Here is a 26,861-nt window from a genome sequence, read left to right as displayed (position 1 = left end):
ATTGCCAACGCGTCCAACGTCTGGCTCAAGTCAAGCGTGTGTGAGGTCCTGCCGCTCCTTGTCCAGTTTACCCCCGGTCCAGCGATTTTGTTTGCGAAAATTCGGAATACTCAATCATTTATTTATCGGATTAAACATTTTTAAACCCTATTTGGCATCCAGCTTGGACATGAGAAGGTTTAATAACGTTTAATTAATATGTCTTGATTTATTTTATTTTTAATAGATTTTAGTTGTATTTATATTTGGCATTCTTATTGATAATTTTATTCGAAGCAATTATTTATAACTTTTAGTGACAAACAAAGTTAGTTACATTCAGAAACCTTTAAAGGATTATTTGTCGAAGTAAACATTTGTAAACTCTATGTGGTGTTAAAATAATGTTCAGTAAATGCGTCTTTTTTATTCAGCAGTATTATATATTTTTTATATATATTTCATTTCTATTTATATTTTGCATTGTTGATTCTGTTGGAGCATTGCTCGCAAATATTTGTAACTAATTGTGACAAAAGGAGATAAAGAGTGCTGTTTTTTTAGTTACATTACTGCTTTCATTTTAAAATCACCGGCGATGTAATTTCGAAATCGATTAAGCCTTACAAAAAGAAGCTGCCCCGCCCCTTATTTTGACGCCCTGTTGTCCGCTGTCAGGAATCGGATTTAATTTATTTATATTTTATATGTTGTTATGGCACTGGCCGTTGTGGAATTCGATTTCCATTCGATTCGAATTTCGATTTAGTCCCATCAATTGGCAAATGACAACCATCTGTTTGTGCGGTTAATGTCTGCCCGCGACTTAACCCTTACCCTTGGTCGCTCTTAACCCCTGGGGGCCATTAATCATGTGGGCGACGCCTAAAAGTATGCGGCCTGCAATTAAAAAACAAACAACATAAATTTGCATGCCAGACGCGACAAGAGAGAGAGAGTGAGTGAGTGCAACAAACAATTCTTTTAAATTAAACTTGCAGCAGCGAAAGGTTAAAGTGCAATTTTCGAGTGGTTAATGCGCGCCACAAATTATGCAATGTGACCAGAGCCGCCAGCGTTGAAAAAGGACTCGAAAGGTCAACGAACTCTGGCTAAAAAATACCGAAGAGCAACCGATGGACGCCACTGCTGGATCCCCTAGCAGCACACTTTTGCCCAAGAAAAGGGAAGCCGATCGACCCGTTTCGGGATCGGGAATGAATCTATCTGGTGGTGGTGTGGGCACCACCAGCATGGAGGTCACCGTCAGCACCACCACCACCACAACCATTATCGAATCCTCCAGTTCGACAAGCTCCACTCTGGTGGAGAACTCCTCCTCCAGTCCGGCAGGTGGTTCATCGGGCAGTGGATCACCCTCATATATGCAGCACCACCATGGCTCACCGCTGCACCACCTGCAGTTGCACCACCACACGGCACCACCCTCGCCCCTGGCAGCGGTGCGAAGTGCCCAACTGGTGGGTGGACCCTCTGCGATGGCCAATGGGGGAAATCCCCCGGTCTGCTGCTCCCCCGGCAGTTCGCACCACCATCTGGGGCCGCATGTCAATCACTTGGGTGGTCACCCACTGCCCCACCCATCGCTCTACCCGCTGATGGCCGCCGCCCAGCTGGGTTATGCCGCCGGCTCCAACAGCGGTCCCAGTTCGCTGGTCAATTCACCCGCTTTGGGCAGACGCAAGCGGTACACCAGCAACTCGTCCAACTGCTCCAGTCAGTTCAACAACAACTACGCGGGATTGGACGTGGATTCGCTGGAGGACATGTTGAGAAAGGTAAGCGTAAGGCTAAGGGGCTAAACCCAGTTGCAGAGCTTGGAAATAGTCAACTGTTTTGAAAGAAAAATATATTTTCCAACCAGAATGAAGGAAAACTTCGAAAAGCCAAACTTAACTTCGATTATAATACGTTTATGTATATATGCAAAAGCAATGCAATTAAGCTATGTGATTTTTCGCTTATGGCAGCTATATATGATATACTCTCTAAAACCAGTTGACATATGACTATTTTTCTGTTACAGCAAATAATTCGTTAATGTCATTATTGTATATGGTTTAAATTCAAAACCTGGTGGAATATGTAAAATAATGTATAAAAACTGATCTGAAGACCTACTTACCCTTCCAGACTTAAATTTATTAAGTGGTACCTAAATTACTCAATGAAAACTGCGGGCTTATATAATTAAGAGATGGCTTGAATAATTGTGTGGCTTTCAAACTTAAATGCTTGAATTGGAAAGTAATTTTAAATTTGCTGTATGCAAAGGCCTAGACTTGAGACAAATAGGCTCGGACGACTATGAACTCCATCCACAAACGAGGAAATCAACGCTTCGCTTGTTTGGGGTTGAGAGTCTTTAGGCCACAAGTTCCCCCCCTCCCCCCATTCGCCAGTCGCAAAACTTTGTGGTTTTCTTGAAGTTTCATTGTTCCGGTTCCAGTTCTTCAAGGGTTTCCCGCCCTGTTTTTCGCTTCCTTTGCCGCCTGTTTTATCCCGTCTGTCTGTCCGTCTCTCTGTCTGTCTGTCTGACTTCTTTTTCTTCGGCTTTCCGTGTACCCTTGTCTCTTTTGGGGCTGTCCGCTGTCTTTTGTCCGTTCCGTTTGTCCGTTTGTTCGTTTGTCCGTCTGTCGCAAAGCCATAAATCTTGAGCCTAGTCCGCAAACACAGCGTGCGGTCCTCCTTTTTGGATCCCGTATCCTGTATCCTGTGCTCCTCCTGCCTGCCGTCCTCGAAATATATGCAAAGCTTTTTGCTTGTTTAACATTTTTAAGCCGAGGAGAAGTACCTCCCCATAAATAATATGCGACAAGTTTTGCCGGCCGCATGCGAACAATTTAAATTGTAATGTGCCCCCAAAACCGAGAAAGAAAATGGCAATAGAAAATGCCAATGCAAATGTGAGTGTTCCACATAGTGTGTGGTGTGTGCTGGGTGTGTGTGTGTGTGTATATATTTGTAGAGGCGATAATGAACTCTCAACACACGTGCCAAAAGGGGGAAAGCGGAAAAATGCAACGCTCGATGTGGTTGCGGTTACCTCTTTTCCTGCGATTGTGTCGCATTGCCGTTTGAACGGGGGGAAAACTCCACTGCATTGCATTTGTGGCCACCATAATGGTGGAAAATCGGAGAGCGGGTTGCTCGATTACCAGTTGGCACAATTCGAGGCGAAGGCGAAGCGCGTGCATAATGGCAATTTGAGTAATGGTGCCAAATATGCGGACATTTCATTGTTTACCTAACCAGCCACAGAAAGAGCGACCCTTTAAATCCCCCAGAAATTTAAAGCAATTGGTAAATATGAGATGGTATATTCAGTTGAAAAATTTGTATATTGTATAGGCAAATGAAAAACCTAAGAGATGTGAGTAGATAGGGACATTCAAGAAGTAGATAGGGACAGTAAGAAAATTTAAGTAATATATCAAGCCAAGATAAATGGTACACTTAAATAGATTAATTTAGTTTGGGATAGATAGCAACTAGACCAAATAGAATAAAATTGCTAAATAGCAACATTATATAAGAAAAAATATTTTGTAATTTGGTACAGTCACATTTCTGTTTAAAAATACAGAATATCCAAGCTCATCTGAATCGAGTCTGCTTTAATGTGCTATTAACAAGGCAAGCTTAATATATACTTAACAAAAAAAAAACTCATAAAAATTCAAAATATGACTGAAGCAGGCCACCAATCAAACTGCTAGAGAGCCAGCCCGAAAAGGAAGGCAAACACAAAGTCAAAGTAAACTTTCAATAGGCAGAAACGGAACTTAAATCAAATCGGTCCCAGTCAAAACACCAAACTCAAAACTCACACAAAAAAAACAGAGAGAATGGGAAGGAACTCCTCTTTTGGTCATCGAAGTTAACTTTTTCAGTTCAAAAAGTTTCAAGTGAAACGAGACCGAAAGATTGCCAAAGATTTTTAGGGTACACAATTAAGGCTGGGAAACAGGGACAATCTAGTCTGATGAGAGCCCATCGAATTTTTAGACGAAAATTTCAAACAATCGAGCGCTTGATTTGGTTTCTAAGAAGAAAAGCAGAGTTTGCAATTTAGTTTCGTAGTTTTCTCGAAAGCAAAGTACTTACAGATATTGTTGGAACAAAGAGTTTTCATTATGAGTGTCCCCAAAGTTTAGAAAAGTAGCCTTAAAACCATTTTCCTACTATTCCTACTGTTTAAGTCAGCCTTTAAACACTCTTTTCCTACTATACATTTTGTTGTTTCAGTTGGCAAAGCGTTACAGCGTTACCTCTGAGCTGGTTTTAATATGTCCTACTCTTTTCAGATAAGCAGAGATGAAAAAAAAAAAGAAATTGGGAGGGGCGGGTAGGTAGTATGCCCAAAGTGCTCGTTAGCCAACATGAAATGCCTGCGTGGCAACAAATAAGCTCGGCCCGCATGGTTTTCCTTCAGCATTTTCCTCCCAATTTTCCCTCTTTTTGTTGTCGTCCTTTGTGTGCGTGTGAAATAATGTTTTTATAAGTCACCTTTATGTAATGACAATGGGGAATCATTAAATGTCTATTTGAGCATTTTTTATTTCGCTCTGTCTCTGGTCAGAATTAGTGTCTTATGCTTTTAGCAAGCTTTATACCCGCATTCTGTTTTTTTTTTTTGTTTTTAATCTTGGCAGGACATGCTTTTGGTGCTATATAATTATGATACACGGGCCATGGCCAGAAAGTTTGCAACGATTTTTGATTGAAGGCATAGTAGCAGGGAACATCGACTTATATATTGAATATTACCACATGCTTGCCCCCGGGGGAGATAATCTTAAGTCTTTAGGCCACTTTTCAGTTTCAGCTACAAAAATGAAAGCCAAACTAGACAAAAAAAATGGAAAGAAAAGAAAAGAAAAGCAAACACCATAAAATAGTCAAGAAGACTAACTCAAACCAAAAGCAGAGAAAAAGGGTTGCCACTCTCGCTCCAAAAAACAGCAGGACAGTGCGTGTCCGTCAGGGGATTTCCCTTCAATTAGGATTAATACTCAAGATACCAAAAAAAAGACCGAAAAATACGAGCGGGAAAGCAAAAACAACAGAAAAGATACCCCTAACTAGGGTAATGTGTTACATGTGTGTTTTCTTTTTGTTTTATTTTTTTTTTTGTGAGGGGTGGCAAATGTATCGTGTTTTTTTTTTGGGGCATGGATAGACAATCCTTTTTAGCCCCCAAACCCCAGGAATGAAGGACAATTGAGGCATTATTAGTAAAGAAGTTTTACATACCAGATGCACAAATTCTTGGCCAGAAGTCAAACCTTATTGTTTTGTTTTGTTTTTTTTTTTTTTTTGTTTGTTTGTTACCCCTTTCCCTTGACTTTGACGAGGGACTGACGCAATCCTGGATTTTCTGCCTGTTTGTGTTTCTGTCTCGGGTTTAAATTGCTTAGCAGTACAATTTATCACAATTGCCAATTGGATGACCTCTCTTGGTCTTTCCCCATTTCTCTGACAACAACTTGACCGACTTTGGCAACTCCTACGCCAGTTTTTCCCTAGTTTGAGCCTCCTCACCTCCACCAGTCGTCAGTCGTCTCTCTCTATCTGTTTATTTTTAGAGATTGGGATGTGTTTTTATTTTTTTCGACAGTTTTGCGGTGGAGAATTTGTTGAAAACTTTTGTGTCTGGGTATGTCCGAAATTCACAGTATATCACAATATAGTTGATTTTTTGTCCCAGTTATTTTTGTGGCTTGGCTGGTACACTTTGTGCTGAGTTGCAATGAGTAATCGATGATTGGCATAAATAATCGACCTACGAATGCCAGAAAAACCCTGCCTGATGAAATGATTTCAATAATCTAAAAGTTAGCTATCTTTCTTCGGTTTTATATCAGGTAAAAGCGAATGATAATTATATAAGTCGATAAAAAATATCGAAAGATTTTTTATTGTTGGTCTACATCTATCGTACACCAACAATTTTGCTAATCGAACAATTATTTTAGGCAGTCATATATGCCATCAATTATGTTTTGCACAAAAGATGGCGCTTTCGACTTTAAGGTCAACGTCCTTTTTGTCGCTTATTCAATTAATTTGGAACGTGATTCTTTTGATAATCTGTTTATTTAATCGACAATAAATGAGTTACCTTAAGCACGCACCCAACGCAATAGTGACTTAATAAATAATTAATATTTAATAATAACAATAATTTCAATTGCTAAACTTTATACCTAATGATCTAATTTATGACTTCTAAACTAAATCAATATAAGCTATACTCAAAGCCATTAACAAGGTACTCGTCGCTATTTTTTCCTACTTTATATGTCGCGTCAAGCTCCCCTTTTGCGATTGCGAATTTTATATGGGTATTTCCATAAGCTCCACCAGTCGTATTCCATTTTGCAACACCTGTCGATAGTCCGATTGACGATAACAATTTTTCACACACACACACATATACACAACGACACTTTGTGCCGACACTTTGGCGCAATATGCAAATTTAATATGATTTTAATTTGGCCAAACAGCAAAGTCAGTCCCTCACCGCTCTTTTCAATCTCCATAGAGAGCTGTGGAGCTGGGCGACATGACGTCAACATGTCGTCATCGTCATTGTCATCGTCAAACTATTCAAAAAGAAACTGCTATTCCATCCGATGCGATGTCTACCCCATTTCGCCACCCACATTTTGAATACCCTTGCAGAGGGTATTATAATGTCAGTCAAAAGTTTGCAAATATTCGTAATCAGCATTAGCTATGAAACTTTCCGTTGCAGGAAGTATAAAAGTCTAATAAGACTATATAATATAGCTCCCATAGAAACAATACAAAAAAAAAATTGATAACTTGTTTTTATTTAAATTTATTCGAATTTACTCCAAAATATAGTAAGTATCTACTATTTCGAATATTCGACTAAAAATCGAAATAAAGTTGTTTTATAGAATGTAAAATTTTTTGTTAAAGCTGCAAGGGTATATAAACATCGGTTTGCTTAATTTTCTGCCTTTCTGGTTTCCTACTTGTGTTGCATACTTTTGTGCCGGGCTCAGGATTCACAGGACTCGCAGGAATCAGGTTGTCCTTTTGTGCGACATCGTCGCTGCCACGTTGTATATTCATGTTCACGTGTAGATTTTATTAAACATATGAATTCATTATGTAAATGTTGTTCCTGAGCAAAGCAGACACACACACACACACAAAAAGTAGAAAAAGCAGAAAAACAAGAAAAGAAAAGAAAAGTAAAGAAAAGAGGAACGCAAGGTAAATTTTATGAAAATCGTCAACGTCGACATGCATAGTTGGGCAACGGTGGGTTAATGGGTTATGTGCCGTGATTTTCGAACGACCAACAACCAACCAACCCGGTATAGAATCTCTTTAACTCCAACTCCATTTCCAATTTCAATTCCTTAACAAACCAACTCGAACTGAAGGTCTTTTGTTGATTTTTTATGTAAAGCGCAAATTGATTTGCCATTGGGAATGGAAAATGGAACGTATGAAAGGTTAAGAAGAAAATATGTTATTCGATTCGTTAATGGAAATAATCAATACTCTATAGCAACTACGGCAACTATTATAGTAAACTTTTACATTTATTAAAAAAAGAATCCTTTTCTATTTTAGTTTAATGGGAATGGTATAAATTATTTTAAAGTTCCCCCTGTAATGGCTTTTTTTTTTAAATATTTATGCTGTTAAAATGAAAGTTGCAAATTGTTAATTATATATTTTGTTGCTTTGTTGTTCGCCTTCACTGCTCTTTATTATTTTACAATACCCTATAAATTATTAAAAATTTCCTTTTGCGTCTGGTTTTTATTTATATTTTTTTTTGTATTTCGATTGTAATTGAATTTTCCTTTGTCTGTTTGCTTGCAGGTGAGTCCTCCTCCAGCCGTGTTTTAACCATAAATAGACTTTTATTCAGCTGCAATCGGGTATGTTTTACGTGATCAATTTTTAGTTTACTGTACACTCAGCTCTGCTGGCGAGCTCAACCCCTTGCCTTTGGTTTTTTTAACATTTCCCTGTCCAAAGTGAGTACGGCTTGCGCGATAAATGGGCGATGGTAATGGACCTCCGTGAAGAGGGCGGGATATCGTTTATCTCCACATCGCCGAAAGGCAATGGCCAGGCCACAAACCTCACCGCCACTGATCAGGGGATCACCGGAATCGCCATAGCAAAGACCTTCATTGTTCGCCGTCAGAGCACAGGACACACCGGCCGGGACTTGGGGAAACCATTGGCGGCAGTTCTTCGGCACATCCACCTTAACACTAATCGATTTCAGTGGCTGGCTGGTGTTCATCAAACTCCAGCCCACGATCACCGGTGACTGAGCGGCTCGATCTCGCCTTAAGGGCGTCGAACACAAGGGTATATAGCTTATCCTACGCGAATACCCGATGGCAACTTTGACCCTCAGCACGGCGATGTCATTTCGCAGAGTTAGAGGGGAGAATTTAGGATGGCGCATTAATCCCGCCACTGAACGACCAGCCTTGGAGTCCCTCGATATCCTATCGTGACCCGCTCGCACTGTCAGCTGCTCTGGCTTGGTATTCTTTCGGAAACAGTGCGCCACCGTCAAAACGTAACGGGCGCTGAACAATGATCCTGCGGCCACGAACATTGGATCGTAGATCTGTAGCACAAAGCCGAACTTCTCCTGCTGCACTTGCGTGCCCTGGTGAAGGCAATTACCACATCCGATCGAGATCACGAGGAGAGGAAGGTGCAGCAGCAATTCCACAACCGTTGCCATTGTCCAAGTACTGTACACCGAAAAGCTCAGCGGATGCGATCGGATATGGGAGGACAAACCGTGAAGATTGATATTCGATGCGGTTTTACAAAAGTTTATGGGAGGTGATGAGAGAGAACTATTACTGTGTTTATGCGTTGGCCAGTTCAATCAATCGTTTCATGAAACGGGCAAAATAGTGTGTTTATAAACATCATTTCATTGATATTCATTACACTCGCACGTTGCTTAGGAATTTTAGATTAAAAGCGTGAAAGAGTGGAGCGCAACCAACTTAACTCTCTAAAGATAAGGTGGCAACGCCGGACTCAAAAGTTAACAATTCAAGCCGAATTGAAGTTGAATTCTTCCGGCCTTTAAAAAGGTTTAGTTTATCGGTTTCCTTTGCCAATGGAAAAAGTACTAGTAATCAGCTTAAACATTAATATAAACAGATGTCCCAGACTTCTAAATTTAGTGTGGTGTATTTAAAAATTCTTCAAGTTTATACATTTTAAAGTATGCGAGCTTATCAAGGGTCATTAATATAATAAGATTCAGTGTAACTCCGTGTTCTTCGTTGAGTATGAAAAAACACAAGTACTCACAAGTAATATCGCAAAAACAACATTCAGCATGCTTTTGGCTCCAATCACGACGGCCTGTCAGTCGTCTGCAGCCTCCAATCTTATTTTCCCCACCGTTTTCCACATCCATGCCTTCTGTTATTGTTGTTCGCACACAATTAACACTCGAAATGTTTAACAGGCTTACAGTGTAGAGCTCAAGTGGCAAGCAGACGACGGCTGTTGGTGGGTGTAGGGAGTGATTGCAAGTTGGTCATGCGTGGCCACATTTCCTCATCCTTCCACGCCCAGGCGAACAAGCAACAACATGCCACTTAATTTCATTTCTTTTCATTTGAACCCAGCTGAAGCTGCACAGTGGGGCAAAAGCAGCAATCGATTATTTATCGTTTTGTTATCGACAATCGTTTAAATTGTAATTGTCAAATAAAAAATACTTCAAATTAAAGCGGATTTACTGATTGATGACCAATGTACATAAATCTCATAATAAATAATGGTATACTAACAACTTAGTCATTATTCCATTTATATTATTTTGGAATGATTCTGTATTTATCGACAATCGTTGAAATTTATCGATTAGCATTGGATGTCACAATTTTTTAGCCATTGTCTCACAGTCCTTTTATTGTTTTTTTTTTTTTTTTTCAACCTTCGACATGTATTTTCTTTCCCCTGCCTTTTCATTTTTTCTCGCTTGTCATAAAGCGGCGTGAATGTAATCAAGGCTGCTATTATTCTTAGATTTGAAGCGCAAATGAAAACGCCCGAGTGAAGTTTGGTCGCCTTTCTCTGCTCGGCTTTTCTCTGCCTTTCCTTGCGTCCCTTGACTCCATAAGTTCAATACAAACAATGGGCCACGTATGTGGCATATGCGTGTCTTCCACAGAGTGAGGGCAGCAGCAAGCAGGAATACAAAAAAGGCACACGCGTTGTGGCATACAAAAGCCTCTTTGTTCGCCTCTCAGCCGAAATGCTGCCAAAAAGATGGAGGCGAAAGGAAGGAGGAGGAGCTGGGGACATATAAGTGTTGTGCTTAAATATGCAAGGCTATTGTGTGATGCGCCCCCACCTCCTTTTTTCTCTCGCCATTTGTTTGAGCTCTGCGTTTTTGGGTGCCCTGCCGCACACACATTTTTAAGTAACTTTCAGGCCTCCTGCGACCTCCTACCTCCGACCTCCGACCTCCATTCATATTCGCTTTCACAATTCGTTATTCATTCGAGTGAGTGCCCTGATTTGTCATGCAAATTCAATTAGCAGGCCGAACGATGACTGCACAAAGGAAAACCGCAGCCCCGAAAATTATGCAACAGTTAATCAGAAAAAGTGCAGTGAAAGACCTGCACCAGCGATTCCCCTTTGACCCCTGACCCCTAACATCTCCTCTGTATAGAAATAAAAATTACATATCAAGATGTATGTATTCAAAGACAACAAAGTTATATCGCTTTTTCCATTATTTACTTATTTTTTTTATAATTCCTAATACATCTATAAGCTATAGTAGTCTGATTTTTATAAAAATAAAACTTTACTTTTAAAAATAAAATATATAACGCCTAAAAAAACGGAAGCTATACTTTTTTTGCTTAATTTTTTCGCTTGTTTATAATAGCATTTTTGTGATATAGTCGACCGTTTAAAAACAGGGAATAATATATATATTTTAAAGGCTCTTACTGTGTATGAATGTATTTCTTGACAAAAATTAAAATATGTGGGAAAGTAGTAAAAATGGATTCATTTATATATCCGTTTGATAATAATACATCCAAATGATATGAATAATGTCTATTTGACCTGTTAACATCAAACTTATATTTTTTTTTGTGTATGCGTGCACCTTCCCAGACAAATGCAGCACTACCACTACACCACTGAACTCTTTTAATCGATAATGGTCGCGCCACTTGAAAATCACGATGACGATGACGACGACGACGCCAGGCAGTCTCTTGCGAGTAGTGTGAGTGCTCTGCGCTGCGGCTGTTTGTTCTTCTTTTTTACCCGTACTTCCGGCCGGAGTTCCATTCCATTTCGTTTCGCTCACCACATTTGCTTGGCTTTGGTCTGACTTTTGGCTTGTGTGGGTGGGTTTTCATGGTGCACGGAAGGAGGCTTGCCAATGGCAAACAATTGCATTGTAATTTTTCACGAGGCCCATGAATGGTCTCGATTTTTGTGCCGAGCAGACATATTGTAATCGAAATTGGCATATTACGAACTCTTACCTTAAGTTTTAGCGTTTGTTGGAAAAACACGAAATCTTAAGGTATACAAAAAAGTGGTATATTTCATTAGTAATCAATAAAAAAACGTTAACAAGTAAAAAAATAAAAAAAATAAATAATATCATTTTTAAACTCAATTTTATTTATCAAATACTGAAAAAGTCCTTCATAATGTTGCTCAACTGATAAAATCTTAGCACCTGTTGAAATCTAAGAACAAAATTAGCAGTCAATATGAAAAATATAATAGAAGCAAAACCAAAAGATAATTTTATATTCAAAAAGTCAATATTATGATTAATAAATCAAATACCCAAAAATTGAATATTAAAAAAAAATGTATTTATTTATTTATTTATTTTTTTAATATTGTGTATAAAAATTGTCAAATTCTCCATCCTTAATTTACTGGGTATTGCAAAGTCTTAACTATGATTTTAGCTACTTATTCGGTGTTTTTTTTCGGCCTTTGTGCCACTGCAGCAGCTTTTGTTGCCACTGCTGCATGCAATTTGGTTTGGCGCTTTTTTGTCTTCGCGTCAATGCCGCAAAAGCCACTCGAAACATGTTTGCTTCGCCTGCACTCTGTATGCGGTTCTCCCTCTCCCTCTGGCTGCCTCCAGCCGTCTCTTTTTGTCGACCACTCACCCATCAACCCACACAATTTCCGTCTCTTTCGCTCTACTCCCTTTTGCTGTATGGGCAAACAGAATTAGTGAAGCGCGTCGACCAAAATGTTTCGCCGATGCTGAACTGAGCATCCATTTCCGGCTTTTCGGTCAGTGTGCCCCATATTCCCTTTCCCCCTCATTTTTTCCGCCGACTCTGCGAACTGCTGTAAAGAAATTAAATTGCAGTCGCTACCAATTTGGTCTATAGCGTTAACTGAAACGATGAGCGATAACCATAACTGGTCCCCAGCTTAATTGATGCATTTAGCCCGGGCAGATTGACGCCAAGATCATAATTGATCTTGAATGAAGCTCAAAGGTTTAATGCATGAATGTATTATTAAAGAGGGATGAAAATTAAAAGTATAATAAGATTTAAAAATGTAGACTAAGATTACTATATAAAAACGTTGGTAACTTTACTTTGTTCATTCTGACAAATAATCGTGGTTAAATTAAATATTTTCTGGGCTTATCAGAATTTCATATATCTTAATGTTAAACATTGGTAACATTTCAGTAGCAATCCTAGTGTACTAGTCAAAATTGCTAGAAAAGGTTTAAATATTTGATATTTTTGCAACAACTGTGTAGGTTTCCTTTGTGATTTTCTAGCCTGTTAGATTTGCTTAAATCTTGTTGTCAACAACTCCTTTGATGGTCATTCGATCACTATTCATTGCCTCTTGCGATTTAAGCAAAATGAGCAACTAACTGGTGGTATGCCACTTCTCTTGCCACTGTCAACAGCCACAGTTTGCTGCTGGCGTAGACCGAATTTTTGCTTTTGCCGTTTTCGTCCTTGTTGTGGGCCAACTTTTGACTGCTCAAGCAGCAAATCATATTGCCCAACAGCCGTCCCGCTCTCACTCACGCCGTAGAAACTTTGTCAACAATGTTGAATAATTAAAATGCTCCCTCGGCATCAAGTCTGTGCAAAGAGCAGAGAACTTCGGCTCCGGTTTTATCCACGCCGAGAAAAATCTTACCAATATACAACTTTTCAAAAAATTAAAAAATTAAATAAAACGCATTGTATTTAAGGTATTTATTATACAGTTTACTTAAAATGTGAAGTATGCCTAACAATTTATATATTATTTATTTAAGAGCATTAAATTTAATAGCATTTTTTACTTTAAATGTTTCTTAGCTACAAATTGAGAGAATAAAAGTTCTCATACAAAATGAAGAGCTTTAAAATCCCTTTAAAATAGTCTCTAAAAGTATGCTGTGAAAAAAGGCATTGACATCCTTCGTTAGTGTTTCGAATTTAAATTATGTAAAAGCATAGGTTTGCCAATGTCTATAAATGAATTCAAACCTTTAGTAATATCGGAATAACTATTTTTTATCCTCAGTGCACATTGTTGTAAACTGACAGTTCGCCGAAAAGGCAGGTCGAGTCGGGGTCCTGAGCCTGGTGGCAGGGCTCATCAGCAATTCTCAATTGCTATTATAACATTTTTTGCCTTTGTTGCCGCTTCAGCGTCTTGGCTTTCTGTGTGTCTGAGTCTCTCTGTGTGTGTGTTTTTTTGTGTCTGTATGTGTGTGTGAGCCTGGTAAACACCTGATACAATGCTAAAAGGGCCAAGAGTCATTGCTCACACCCCTCCACTCCTTAGCTCCTAAGCCTTATCCTTATTTTTATCCAGCCAAGACTCAGAACTCGGAGCTCGGGACTCGCTTAATGCGCAGTCCCCATGTAGCGCTGAAGTTTTGTCGGGCTAAAAATTCATCAACTTTGTTGCATAATATTTCAATAAAGAGCAGTGCGGGAAGAATAGAGGCTGTGCTGTGCTGTGCTTTGTTGGTGTCATAAAATTAAAGCATACTTTGCAGCGTTGACAGATTGCAAGCTCTGCGAAATTCGAATAGTGCACTGGGGAGTGTTTTTGGGTTGGAAGGACGGGCCAAAAATTGCTCTATAGAAAACATATTGTGGAACTTGTCAGCATTCCTGGGGCAAAAGCGCCCCGACCCCCTCTGGTCTCCACAGGCGCAAATTGGCTCGTAAATTAAATGAAGCGTACTTTCGACCTAATAGAATTTTCCATTTGCATTATAAAGCAGTGCAGCGTGGAGTGGATTGGGAGTGGGTGAGTTTGTCACGAATGATGATTAGGAAACTTTTTTTTTGGGCGAGGCAACTGTACTTTGGCAGACTAGCAGGAACTGTAGTTTTCTGAGTGACGCGAAAAAGGGAATAAGTAATATACCAGGTTCTGAGAACAAAATATTTAATTATGGTTATTTTACACTAATTTCATCGCTAATCCAAATAAAATTTGATTTTCTCTAGTTATTCACTCTACACTGAATTTCTTTTCGTTTTTAATTGTGCTGATAAATCCAACCCTGCTATAGAGTTGTCAAAAAGGTGTCCTTAAATTAGTTTGTTTCCCAATTTTCTTTAAATTTTGCTTAATAATTAAAGCTGTTGCAAAACTGCACACTTTATACTATCTGGGATGCAGCTTTGAGCTATCAATATCCCATCATATAGCCCTGTTCTCACCACGTTTTGCTGTGCTTTATGGAGATTTTCGCGGGCCATGTCCAGCCAGGGGAGAGCTTCTGTATAATTTTGTATAATTTTAATCCAATTAAACTTAATTAACTTGTGTGCAGCTGAACGTAACTGTAAACCACCAGTCCGACCATTTTGTTGGCCGCCGAACACTGTAACTCCGGCCGTGGGCCTCGTATCCGGATCCGGAGTCGTAATTATTACCACTTACGGCTAAATACTCAAGTTTCCTGGCAAATATTTTCCTCCTGCTTTCTCCGCCGAGAAAGTTCAGCTACGAGTATGTGTGTGTGTGTGTGCGTGTGTATGGCAGCCGCAGAAATTCCCGTATCATGCAACCGCAGCAACAACAGGAACAACAAAGGAGTGAAAAGTTTTAGCCAAATTCAAAAGGTGGGAGGGGAGGGGAGGGGAGGGTTAAACTTTTCGCCTTAATTTACCCAACACCACCAATCCAACCATTTTTGCCACGAATTGTTGTTTGGCTTTCGCTGCTGCCGCTGGCCACTTTTAGGCGCATCAAATTTATGTTTCACCTTCAGCCGGGGCATAAATCTTTGTTATGCGCCAAAAGATCGCGCATAAAAGTCCAAAGAGCTAAAAAATCTCACCCGCTTTTTCCGGAGTCGCGTAATTATTTTCGTTTCTTTTTTTCATCCGTTTCTCTTCTATACTTTTATTATATTTTTTTTTTCGGGCGTTCGGGTCTGTGATGTGCATTTCATCTGCTGCTTTTAATTAAGGCCCGTTTTGGCCAGAGAAGCCCCAACGTGCACTGAAAAAAACGGTGAAAAGGTCAACAAAAGTATTTACCGTATTCAGACCTAAGCGCAAATTCTTCAATTCATATTACCCAATTTTTAACCATGTAATGTTTTGAGAAAACTTCATCATTGTCTTGGTATTTCCATAAGAAATTAATAATAACCTCAGTGTAATTTTTAAAAGTGTACATTTTGTTTGAGTTTCGAATGTTTGTCGCTGACTTACTAACGAGTTTTAATAACCTTTGCGGTCTTACCAGCATAAAATACGACTTGTGATTAATTAAGGACCAAGAATAAAAAATGTAGTTCGAGGGAAATGTATTCTATGCCGCCTTAGTTTTGCACCAGTTGTAATCTAAGTTAATCAATGTTACCCCACCCATCAGTCTTGCCTTTTCGCATCAATCAATCAGCGGCAATTGCCTTGACATTAGCCATAAATTACGATAATAAAGCGTTCCGGGAATACGGTATCGGAAACGGAACCTAGGTGGTCCCCAGCCAATGAGCCGCATAACAAACTGCAAACGGTTTCCGGTTGCCTTCCCCTTTTTGGACTACCGCCGGAAAATTAAATAATACAGTAACACAAAAGGAGTAAAAAAAAGGTACTGAAAAAGGAAATCTAAACCAAATGCCGCAGTTTTTGCCTTTGACGCTGTCATGCGGGGAAATATTTATCGATAACTATTAGCAAGTGATGCATGAAATGCGATAATATTAATTAGCCGGGCCAACGAACCACAAGTGGTGAACCCGACCCCCCCAGTTCCGCCCATTCTATAGTATATGGCATAAACGGCATGTGCATACCAATATACTAGTCGCGCTGCGGAAGTTTAATTGCCAGTCATGGCTGTGTAGTAATAATAATAATAATAACATCGATAGATGTCGGGCTCATAATTCATGGCGGGAATATAAGCCACAAGTAAGCTTCAAACTGGATGGGGATGCGTATGGCTAATAGAGAACTGGAATCTTCAAATTTCAGGATATGAACATAAATATGGACTGAATTTTACTAAAGTCATAAGACCGAGGCAAGTCACCAACGATAGCATTGAGATTTTTTTTTAATCTCAAATTTACATTCTATAATTTGATCAACAAAAAGTGGCGCCCAATTAGGGATTTTTCTCTCTTTGCCCTAATTACAATACGTTTTTTTTGACATCGCTATTCTAAAGGATTTTTTTTTTCAACTTTACACTTGTGACATGTGTGCGTGTGTCTTGTTAATTGTGTTCGTAAATGCACTGTCATTAGACAGTTTCGATCAACCCTGATATAATTTGATAACGAAATACATCAGACAAAAAACTTCCTTTTACGAACCTATCGTATCCAAAAATATCCCTACCCCTTGCCTTTTATTTCTTTTTAAGACTCTTCTTCTTCTCCTTGAGCTTAAAATAAAAGCAAAAGAAATTTAAGAAAGTGCGAGTTACGCACACCCGCACACGCAGACGCATGCATATAGCTGAGTGTGAGTGTGAGAGTGTGAGTGAGTGACACAAATACGAGACGACAGATGCCACTTAGAGAAGAAGAAGCAAAGACGCGGCAAAGGAAGGAAGGAAGTGAAGGGGCGGCCATGTTGGCAGCCATGTCAACACTTATCTTTATGAGTTTCCGCTTTCTGTAAAGTCATTGACATGTATTTTTTCTTTCTTCTCTAGCCTTTTGATACCCCGCAAGCGTTGACACTTTGGGTGTGTTGTGAGTTGAAAAAGGCCATAGGTTTAATCGAATGGGTATCAAAACGATATTTTTTAATGTCGGAGTTGCCATTATTAAAGTAATTTCTAAGTTCTTTTTTTATTACCCCCGATAAATACTCATTAAAAGCTGAAAACTACATGAATACTTATTTATTATTATTATTTTCTAGCGGGCATTTTCTAGTCGGTTTACTTATTTTACTTGTTTTTTGCGGCAGCCATTCCCCCGAAAATAAACTCAAAAATGGAGTATAGTAGGGACGAGGAGAAAAGTCATGTTCGCGTATTTATGTGCTTGTTGTGCTCTCAAGAGCAGTTGTTGTCTATGGTGCCCCTTAAAATCATAATCATTGGTATCTCATCTGGCTCAGTCTCGTGCACCACCTCCTCACAAATTGTTGAAATCGCAAGTGTGCTTTTGGGCGCTAAATGCTATAAATTACTTTTCGAATGGCATAAATAACAGTAAAGTCATTGAAATTTGCTCAAACCCACACACATAAACATTCGTATACAGATACACACACCAGATGGCGCCACCAGAGTTATAGTCTTCGTCGTCTCGTAATCAGCATATTTCCCTGCGTGTGTGTGTGTGTGATGGTGTGTTGGCGTGTGTGTTTATGTGATGGCCATGTGTGCCTTTGATCCTGCCCTGGGGAGCCACTAAATGATGATTTGCTTTGGGGCGTAGCCCAGGAATGCAAGGGGGATAAACTTTAATTTCATAGATGAACAACCAATAAATGTGTGCAAGTAACGGGACAAGTGTTTTAAGTCCTTTAATCAATGTGCTCTCTTGAGATCTCGTGGGCGTAGTGCTTTGATCTGAGTTTTCAATGTTTTTAAATTTTTTGCTTTAGCTGCTATTCAGAATCACAATTTTTGCATATGGCTCAAAAAATATTTAATTAGCTCGCATATCCCATAACCACCCGATCAACATTCACAAAAGTGCTTTTAAGAGCTAGGACTCCTCTCCTTATAATTAATGTACACAAAAAGTGGCGCCCAACTTGACCCTTTTGTCTCATTGCCCTGATCTGCTTGAGCTCAAAACTTAATATTTATAAGCAATGCACTTAATTGCATCACAAATTGTTCAAACACTTTAGTTTTCCTTGTTCTCCCGCCACTTGACTCTCAATTGGAACCATCAATGTCGCAAACAGCCCTGAATATATGCCATAGCTAAAACTATATGCACAGGGCAGTATCAAAAAAGAAATATTCTCGTTTTATATGTTTTGGTTAAGCCCCACAAGGCGAGCTGTACTACATATATATTTATTTTTATTCCCCCGAAAAACTCTAAGCGCAACACAAAAGCGGAAACCTGCAGCTGATGCTGCTGCTTCTGTTCGGTTCCATTCTCGTCTGCCCTTTTTATAGGGCCTGACAGGCTCTCACGCTTTTCACTTTTATTATCCTTTATGTGCGATTTCACACCTTCAATTGCACAGAAGGCGGTGAGTGCGAAGCAGCAAGGGGAAGAGCAGCTTGCCACACGTAGCAGCAAATCAAAATCTTGAATTTATTCCACATACGAAGCGCATGAATTTCAAATTACTGTGGGAACACCGACATACACAGGAATACTGACCCAGCTAACCCGCACTCTTTTACCTTTTTACCTCTTGGTTCTTTTGGAACGTGTGCAACACGTTATGTGGCAACAGCATACCGCAAGGTGCAGCTGCCCTCTAATCCCATCCCCATTTCGTCTAGGATAATGACTGTTCTGCGTTCGTGGCTCAACATTTTTAAAGCTTGCCACCTTTCCATTCCTTCCCTAACAGATAGTCTATGTTTGGCTTTTTCCAGTGGTATTAGTGGAAAGCATTAGTAAATTATATAACTATTTTAGAGACAAGAAATTATAGATTATCTTACTTATCTTAAACGATTGGTAGAAGAGAAGACTACTTTTTCAATTCACCTATTGGCAGTGCCAAATATTTTGTGTTGCCATGAAAAAAAAACAAGAGAATACATTAGAAATGCGATAAGAAAAACAAAGAGGACGAAGCAAAGGAGACAAACGACTCATTTGAAATTCATGCGGCCACTCACTGGGTGCATAAAGCAATCAAATCAACCACAAAACACCATCTTCACACACTCACCCATATACTTGGGGATTTTCTTGCTCTTCTTTGTGAGATGCCTCTTGTCCTTTTACTTTTTTTTCATTTTTTTTTTTGTAGCATTTTGTTTGGGTTTATACACGTTTCACTCGTGTAAATAATAAATAAGCTAAGCAGACTTTTGTGGCGTGCAAAACGTTTCACTCGCCTCTCGCAGCGCACCTCCACAAATCGGAGAATGTGGTCGCCTAAACAGGCGAGGCTATCGATTCCAAATCTCAACCGAAAGTCAAAGACGAGAAGCTTAAGCAAAAGCGAAAGTTTGCCACTTGTTCAACCCTTTGCAGCGTTGGACTCCTCAGCCTTCATTTTAACCCATCCACCCATGATTTATGCATGACCCAGAGGAGGTCGACCCAAACAGGGGTGTTGTGTGGGGGGGTGGGGGCCAAAACGAAGGAGGAGTTGGCTAAAGCTGTTCCAGATTTGCATGCGAATTGTCCAAGTTGGATTCGTTGGCTTTGGGGCAGATTTGGAACTGGGCTTACCAGTAAATACTTTGTCCCAATTGTTCAGGGCTCGGTTTTACAACCGTTGTAGGTATTTAGCAGCACTGGACGACGCCTGGTTTTAAAGCGTTTTGTCTCATTCATACATACTTTTTGTGTCATTTAAGTTTATATTATTTGGCGCCCAACGAGGAACTTCACTCTGGAGACTAAGTTGTAACTTCACTTGAAAGTAATTACTAGTAACTCTTTGAAATGATAATTTTACATACTTTTCTTTGAAACTATTTCCGTTCTACTTTCGAATATATCAAACCCAATTAGCGAATTTTCCACTGCCTCAATGAAAACCACTTGCTTGGTCTAATTATGCTGTACTACTCTCTTTTCCTCCTGTTCCCTTCAATGCACCCGATTCCTTTGTCCGTGTCAAATCAATTAGCAAGTGCAATTAATGAAGCGCAATGCACGAAAATAAAACTACACAAAAAAAAAAGAGGGAAGAAGACGAAAAAATCACAGTAGCAAGAGAATTTTGCTTTGGTCAGCTGGGTGAAGAAAGGTAAAAAAAAAAACAGCATAGAAAAGCACAGAAACAGCACACTGCAATTTGTCTTTTCCATCAATTATTTAGACACAGCTGCAAAAATAATGATGATGGTAGATGGGGGCAGGCAAGCTTAATGATGGAAATTCAGATGCGGGAAAGTTGGGAGGAAAAATCGTTGGAGGGAAATCGTGGCTTCTGAAACAAGAGCTCCAGCTATTGGCAGTTAATTAATTGAATCCTGTTCAGTAAGGTGTTGCAACCGACTGCAATTGCAGCAAAACTTTTTCTCCCCCTCCTCAAAAAAAGCAAGGTAAAAGGGCGGCGGGGTTCAAATTACGTAAAAAGTTTGGCGCATAAAGTCATTAAAGTTTTCTGATTCGATTTGGCATCTTATCCCTCTCATCCGTTTCCCGTTTTTTGACTTCCTGGAGCGCGCAACTTTCTAAGCTTACAAATTAATGACGCCCTAAAGTGTGCTTGCCAAGAAGGGGTTGGAAAAGTTTGGCAAAAAGACGGTAGCTATAAAAATATCGTTATGCCTTAAACAGGGCAAATTGCAAAGGGGTTTCACTTATTTGCTTTGCATTATTTACGATTTTCCCGATTATTCGCAGGAATATCAGAGAGAAGTGGAAAAGCGAATGCGAAGCTTAAAACATTTACAAATAATGTCAACCGTATGCGGGCTTTCCTCCTATTTACCCACTTTTTTCTTCCAAAAGTATGCTAAGCCAGCGAAAATTTTGTGCCAAAGGGCTTTGCAAATGGTATTGTTTGTGAATGTGGGTTTCTCTGTCACTCTTATCAGTCAGAAAACATGCACAGCAACACAATTTGCTCCCACTCCACATCAAGCTATGGAGAATACATTTAAATCAGGCCTTTAAGCATTTACATCAACCCCATAAAAACTTTGAAATGTGACATTTAACAAAACCACCGACAATATTCCAGATATTGAATCTATGTGTAACTTTTTAAGTATGTTTGAAAAATAAAGGTATTTCATTTATTAACGTAACAATAGTGAAGTGCTCATTGATGATATTTGAAGTATACTCCCATAAACAATTTTGCAGAGTGGTCAGTAAATAAGTTTCTTTCTGGAATTGCTCATTTCAGTTCTGTAATCCAAGCAAATTAAGTTTGACTTATTTTATGATTGCATTAAAGGGGCAGGGAAAAAATACGTGGTGCTGTCACTACAGTTCGACTTCATCCCCAGTTTTCTATGTGCTCCATTAATTTAGCAACGTAAAACCAACGCACACAACACAGTCCCCTTTTCAGTGCGTCTTTGCCACGCCCCTTTGATTGGTCACGTGCCTTACACAGGTCCACCCCAGCCCCCCCTGCCTACGCCCCTGCCCTTCCCTTTCCTACTTTCGGCTTCAATTCGTTGTGATTGCTTTGTATCGATTACAAAATGCATTACAACATTTGCCACAAGATAAATAACACACTATAAATGGGTGGTGCTGTTTCGAGGGGCGGTGGTTGCGGTGGGCGTCGATGCACTTGAAATTAATCTGCGGGATACAGTAACTGCGTTGACAAAAGGCTGGTGGCTTTGGGTTTGGATATAAGTTCACATATTTAGCCGCCATAAAAACAAACAGAAATATCATTTTAAAACCATTATAAATTTAATGAGATGTTTTTATTTTGTAAGTTTTCTTTCTTTTGGTTTAATTTTAAAAAAAGTTTTGTAACATATGCCTATAACTCTAGATACTTTTACGATATCAAAAATTAAGGTTAAAGCTGCACGTGCATATAAACATCGGCTTGCCGAATCTAGTTCTCTTCATTTAATTTTTTTTCTGAATTTCTTTCCTTGTTAATTTATGTATTTTACTTCCATTTACTTTCAAAAGCTTTGTTTTAACTTGTTATTAATTGCACATGGTCACACTAGAATATATCTAGACCTGGTTCAGTGTGACCATGCGCCTCAAATAGGAAAGGTAGCCACCTCACTGCTTGCCAATGCAACACCCCTCCACTTAACCCCTAGTGAACGTCGTTGCAAGGCCATTAACCCACACGTGCCTGAAACTTGGCTCGCTGTTCTTTCTATTGCTGTTACTTGGAAGAAATAAAATACAATTGCGTGATTATTGAACGATTTGTATCAATTTACAAGAGCAAAGGCTTTTGTGGGTGTGTGAGGAGAAACGGCGGCCGTTGCTTCAGAAATGCTTATTTATGCATTTCACTTGCTTATGTTATTACAGCTCGTGTGAGGGTTTTGCGGACGAGGGGAATGATTATTGATATCTGTGTCCATACATGTTTACCCCTCGTCAACCTTCTGCCACAAATACAAACTTATGGCAAACACAAAACTCCGGGGAGGATTGCAGCCCAAGACATTTGTCGCAACGTGCGAAAACTTTTCCCATACAAGTGTCGCTCTCGCTCTCGCTTCCCCTTCCCGCTTCCCCATACACTTGTTAGCTGCTCAAGTTTATTAAAGTGGCATAAAAGTGTCATTGGCGTCTAATTGCCAACGATTAGTCGGAACGGAGCCCAATCCCTAAGCCCCCAGAACGACTCCAAAACTAAGATCCAACCGAACTGAACCGGACCGCAACAGCGCAGACCCACCTCAATCTCTTCCGGGAAGAGCGTAATTGAATGGAGGCCATTTCAAGTGGTCAAGTTTCAATTTAAGAGCCACAAGTCCATTATATCAACCTTAATATTGAAATATTGACAGCTAGTTCAATTTTTAGCTTTTTTTTCATCACTAATCCAAATGAGATTTGTTATTTTGTCTTTTCATCCACTCTACACTGAGCTAAAGGTCCACTGAATTTATCCTAAAGCAAATGAGACTTGACTTTTTTTTACATGTGTTCTTGTTTTATTAAGTTGTTTTGGTAAATGCTCTGCCATAAGACAAGATAAAATACAAAAATCTGCAACTGACTTGGGCAAAATCTTTAAGAAAGCTCTAGAATGTTTTTGTGTGTCGGGATCATGTTTCATTGACTCTGACTCCACATGCTCCACCATACGCTCTCGAAAAGAATTGTTATGCTAGTTTTGCAGCTTTTCGAATGTGCTCCTCTTTTCAATATAGCAACTTATCGATATTAAAACTTGGCTTCTTTAATGGCTCGAGAAGAAAAGTTCTCTTGGGGTTATGGGCTGCAGTCTTTGGAGGGTGGGGGTGGCAAACTTATTGAAAAGTCATAAAAAGCATAAAATACAAAAATGACTGAAGGAGAAGCAGCTAAGAAGCCGAAAGGACATAAACTGAAAGAGCTTCGTGGCTTCGTGTTTTCCTCGTTCGCCGCCGCCAGCAGCAGCACCACCCTTTTTGTAAATCATTTAACACGCTCTCGATTTTATTTTAATGACATCTCTTGGCAAAGTTTGCCCTAATGGCTTAGGTCGGAGCACTTTGGCAAGGACCTAATGGAGGCTGTGCCTGCAGATAGATTGGGGGTCCTTAAACTCAACTCCCGTCACAAAAACCCTTGGAGGCTGTGCAAATTTGTTTGCAGGCGTCAAAGGCTGCTCCTGGACTCGTGAATATCCTGTTAACTACTGATCCGTGCGTTCTGTGTGTCCTGTGTGATAATGATCATCATGAATATTCCGACATTTGTTTGCTTGTTTGCTCTCGCCAGTTTGCTCAGCCAAAATGTTAATATATGCCCAGACCAGCCCAGCCGACAAACTAAACCTAACCCTGCGGTCCTGCTAAATATTTGATTAACTCTCCCACGTGTATGCATGTATGTGTGTGCGAAATTAACTTAATTAAAGTTAAACAAGCTGCTAATCAAATTTTTATTGCCCAGTCTTAGCTAGAAGAATCGGAATCCTTTACCTCTGGGTCCCACAAAAACGTGGCGTAATTTCATTTTAAAAATGCATACTCCAAAAGGGGGCCACGTGTTTGAGCATTGGGCAACTCGCAGAGGAGAACCAACGACCAAAGAAGTGGATTGTCTCCCTGCACATTTTTCCCCTAGTTTTCGTATGTGCCAGAGAATTTCCTGGGTTGAGAGGGGCTGAAAGCGGTTCCTGCAGATTGAAAAGAAAAAAATTGTTTCCATTTTTGTGGGTATTAAAAAGGAAAGCCAAGCTGAATCCTTAGCAGCTACAGTAGTTTTATGAAATGGAAAAAAAGCTTAACCAAATATAAACCACATTCCAAACTGAATTCGATGTGAGTTTAAAATCTTTCTTGCTTTAAAAACATCTATGCCTTGTTAAAACTTAAAAAAGACTACACTGATAAAAAAAAACGTAGTTTATCCCATTATTTTATATTTAAAATAAATATATTAAAATAAAAAAACTTGTTTGAAATTTTGAATTAAAAAACCATATATAGCTTTTTCTTTTAACTTTTCCATTTGTCTTATCAGTGTTTAATTCGTTTTTGAGAAAGTCTTTATTAATGTTTGGAAGCTATTTAAGTAATTTCCTGCTGCTAATTCTTTAGCTTTGAGGTGAGGATTCGGTCTTCTTCTCTTGGTCGCCATCGGAGTCTCCTTGGAGCCACCAGGCTGTCCACCGCGTGGGCGTGCGCTCCTCGTTGTCGACGGCGTAGAGCTGCTCCTCGGCGGCCCAGGAGCTCAAGGTGCTCGATGTGGCGATCCTGGGTGGCAGCACCTTCAGGCTGGGACTCATGCTGGTCAGCGATGGCTGGCTGGTGGTCACCTGGCAACACAACGACGTTTCGGAGGGCGATAGCTTTGGCTGGTGCTGCTCCTGCTGCTGTTGTTTTTTTTGCTTCGAGGAGGAGCGGCCACAGCAGCCAAGTGAAATATTAAGGCACATGATTCTGCAAGTAAAATTGTACAGTCAGATCAAAGGGTTTTTAGATCAAGTGGTTTCTTTAAGTAGCTGAATGATTTAAGTAGTAAAAGTATAGTACAATCAGCAAATAGAACGTTAACTGTTAATGGACCACCAAATAGTACACCTTAAAAAGTACAGTCATTTCAAAGGGCTATTAGAAAAAGATAAAACAGATGCCAGTTCTAATTTAAGCGGTTTCTCTTAGTATTTAAGGTAAAAAAAAGTACAACTTAGTCCAGAAAATAAAACATCATCTTTTAACGGACCACCAAAAAATTCAGTTAAAAAAGTACAGTCAGTATATATGGAAGAAAATTAGGGTACAGTCCAGCAAGTAAAACATTATCTGTTTACAAACCAGCAAATAGTTAAGTTATCACCTTGTTCAATTCCCTTTTATTTATTTGGATAAACCCACGCCGTTCTCGCTGGGAGCCTCCAACTGAGGCAACACCCCACGGAACTGTTTGCTTTTATAGCTTGCCATTGACTTGTCCAATGTGTGGGTACAGTTGTGTTCATTGGAATCACGCTAGAGCAGCGTCACCAGGGCCCCTTAAATTTTCCCCCATAAACAACTGTTTTCGGGGGGCCTCAAATGATGCAAAGTGATGTCACTTATGTTAATTTCAAAAATGCACTAGACTCGCTGTTTCATTATATGGTACATATATTATCGGGATTATTGGGTGGCAGTTTGGGGGGGGAAATGACTACCTATTGTATTACCAATTTGCGAATGCAAATCAGAGGCCGAGCGCAAATTTCACACCAGTATGTCGTATTGAATTTAAAGAGCTTGACATGCGACGCTCACATCAAAGTCGATGATGATGATGGTGATGATGATGGAAGAGGAGCAGGATGTGTGGCAAGGACCTCGATGACATCCTCGTTGGCAATGCCGGAGTTTCGCATATTCGTGGATGGATTATCCGCTGTCACTGCCACCAGAGTATCCTGCACCAAATCCGGCTGAAGATGTACATCTGCACAGATGCTAAACTCAACCAAATGGGAAGGCGAATGGGAGGCCCTCCGATGGACAGGACTTCTGAGATTTCTGCTTCTGCGAGGACACTCCTCCTTCGTCACCACCACTGGTGACTGCTGATCCACCAATTGATCCGCCAAGTTCTGTCGATCTTCATCGCGCGGCTTTTGGCAAAAGACCAACATTAGACATCCGCCCAAACTAAGCATGATTGTGTGTGCTTTCCAAATGTCCGGAAAATTACAGGAAGGAAGGCATTTATAGGCGAACAAATTTACAGATCGATGGGTGAGTTTTTTTAGAGTGCCAAGCTGTTTGCTTATCTCGCTTTTCACGTACAAGTCGGCACCAGTCTCCTCCGCCTTTAAACCATTTCAATTTCAATTAGCATTGCATACTTTGGCTCCCTGACCAAAAACTTTTTGCACTAATGAGTTTTGTAATTATACAAAAGTTGAAGCTGGAATACACAAAAGCCGAAAAGAAAAATATTCCGCCTTCGCAGCGGGTAGCCGAAGGTTTTAATTTTACATTTATACTTTTTTGAAAGATTTACGCGCGGGCTGCGAACTTGTAAAGCGATAATAGCGCGGGGAAATAAAGTAAAGTATAATTGGACCAACTTTTCAATGCAAAAA

At 39.8% G+C, this 26,861-nt stretch overlaps 3 protein-coding genes across 13 annotated transcripts in view; 1 reads left to right on the top strand and 2 right to left on the bottom strand.

The window, feature by feature from the left end:
* LOC128264426 (uncharacterized protein CG43867) overlaps window positions 1-26,861 on the top strand; it is a 115,648-nt gene that overhangs the window by 35,847 nt on the left and 52,940 nt on the right. For 2 of the 11 annotated variants that reach the window (XM_052999884.1, XM_052999883.1), the window contains exon 1: window positions 1,102-1,778. The exons of 8 other annotated variants lie outside the window; for them this stretch is intronic. In XM_052999884.1, coding sequence (XP_052855844.1) covers window positions 1,116-1,778 — 663 coding nt within the window. In that variant the 5' untranslated portion in view covers window positions 1,102-1,115. Of the gene's footprint in view, window positions 1-980; window positions 1,779-26,861 lie in introns of those variants that run through there. One more of the 11 variants, XM_052999876.1, reaches the window with a different exon arrangement.
* On the bottom strand, window positions 7,678-8,899 carry LOC128264433 (seminase). Its single transcript, XM_052999890.1, has one exon. It carries the CDS (start codon window positions 8,762-8,764, stop codon window positions 7,991-7,993), a length of 774 nt encoding a protein of 257 aa, XP_052855850.1. The 5' UTR covers window positions 8,765-8,899; the 3' UTR covers window positions 7,678-7,990.
* Window positions 24,801-25,664, bottom strand: LOC128264436 (uncharacterized). Its single transcript, XM_052999894.1, has 2 exons — window positions 25,610-25,664; window positions 24,801-25,212 (listed from the first exon to the last, which is right to left on the bottom strand). The coding sequence occupies exon 2, from the start codon at window positions 25,206-25,208 to the stop codon at window positions 24,867-24,869; it is 342 nt and encodes a 113-aa protein (XP_052855854.1). The 5' UTR covers window positions 25,209-25,212; window positions 25,610-25,664; the 3' UTR covers window positions 24,801-24,866.

Source organism: Drosophila gunungcola, unplaced genomic scaffold (genome assembly GCF_025200985.1).
Source record: "Drosophila gunungcola strain Sukarami unplaced genomic scaffold, Dgunungcola_SK_2 000070F, whole genome shotgun sequence".
Classification (NCBI taxonomy): domain Eukaryota; kingdom Metazoa; phylum Arthropoda; class Insecta; order Diptera; family Drosophilidae; genus Drosophila; species Drosophila gunungcola.
This window is presented reverse-complemented; position numbering and strand designations above follow the sequence as displayed.

Coding starts and splice junctions, on each gene's coding strand:
- LOC128264433 (XM_052999890.1), bottom strand. CDS start 8,764: ATGGCAACGGTTGTGGAATTGCTGCTGCACCTTCCTCTCCTCGTGATC.
- LOC128264436 (XM_052999894.1), bottom strand. CDS start 25,208: ATGTGCCTTAATATTTCACTTGGCTGCTGTGGCCGCTCCTCCTCGAAG.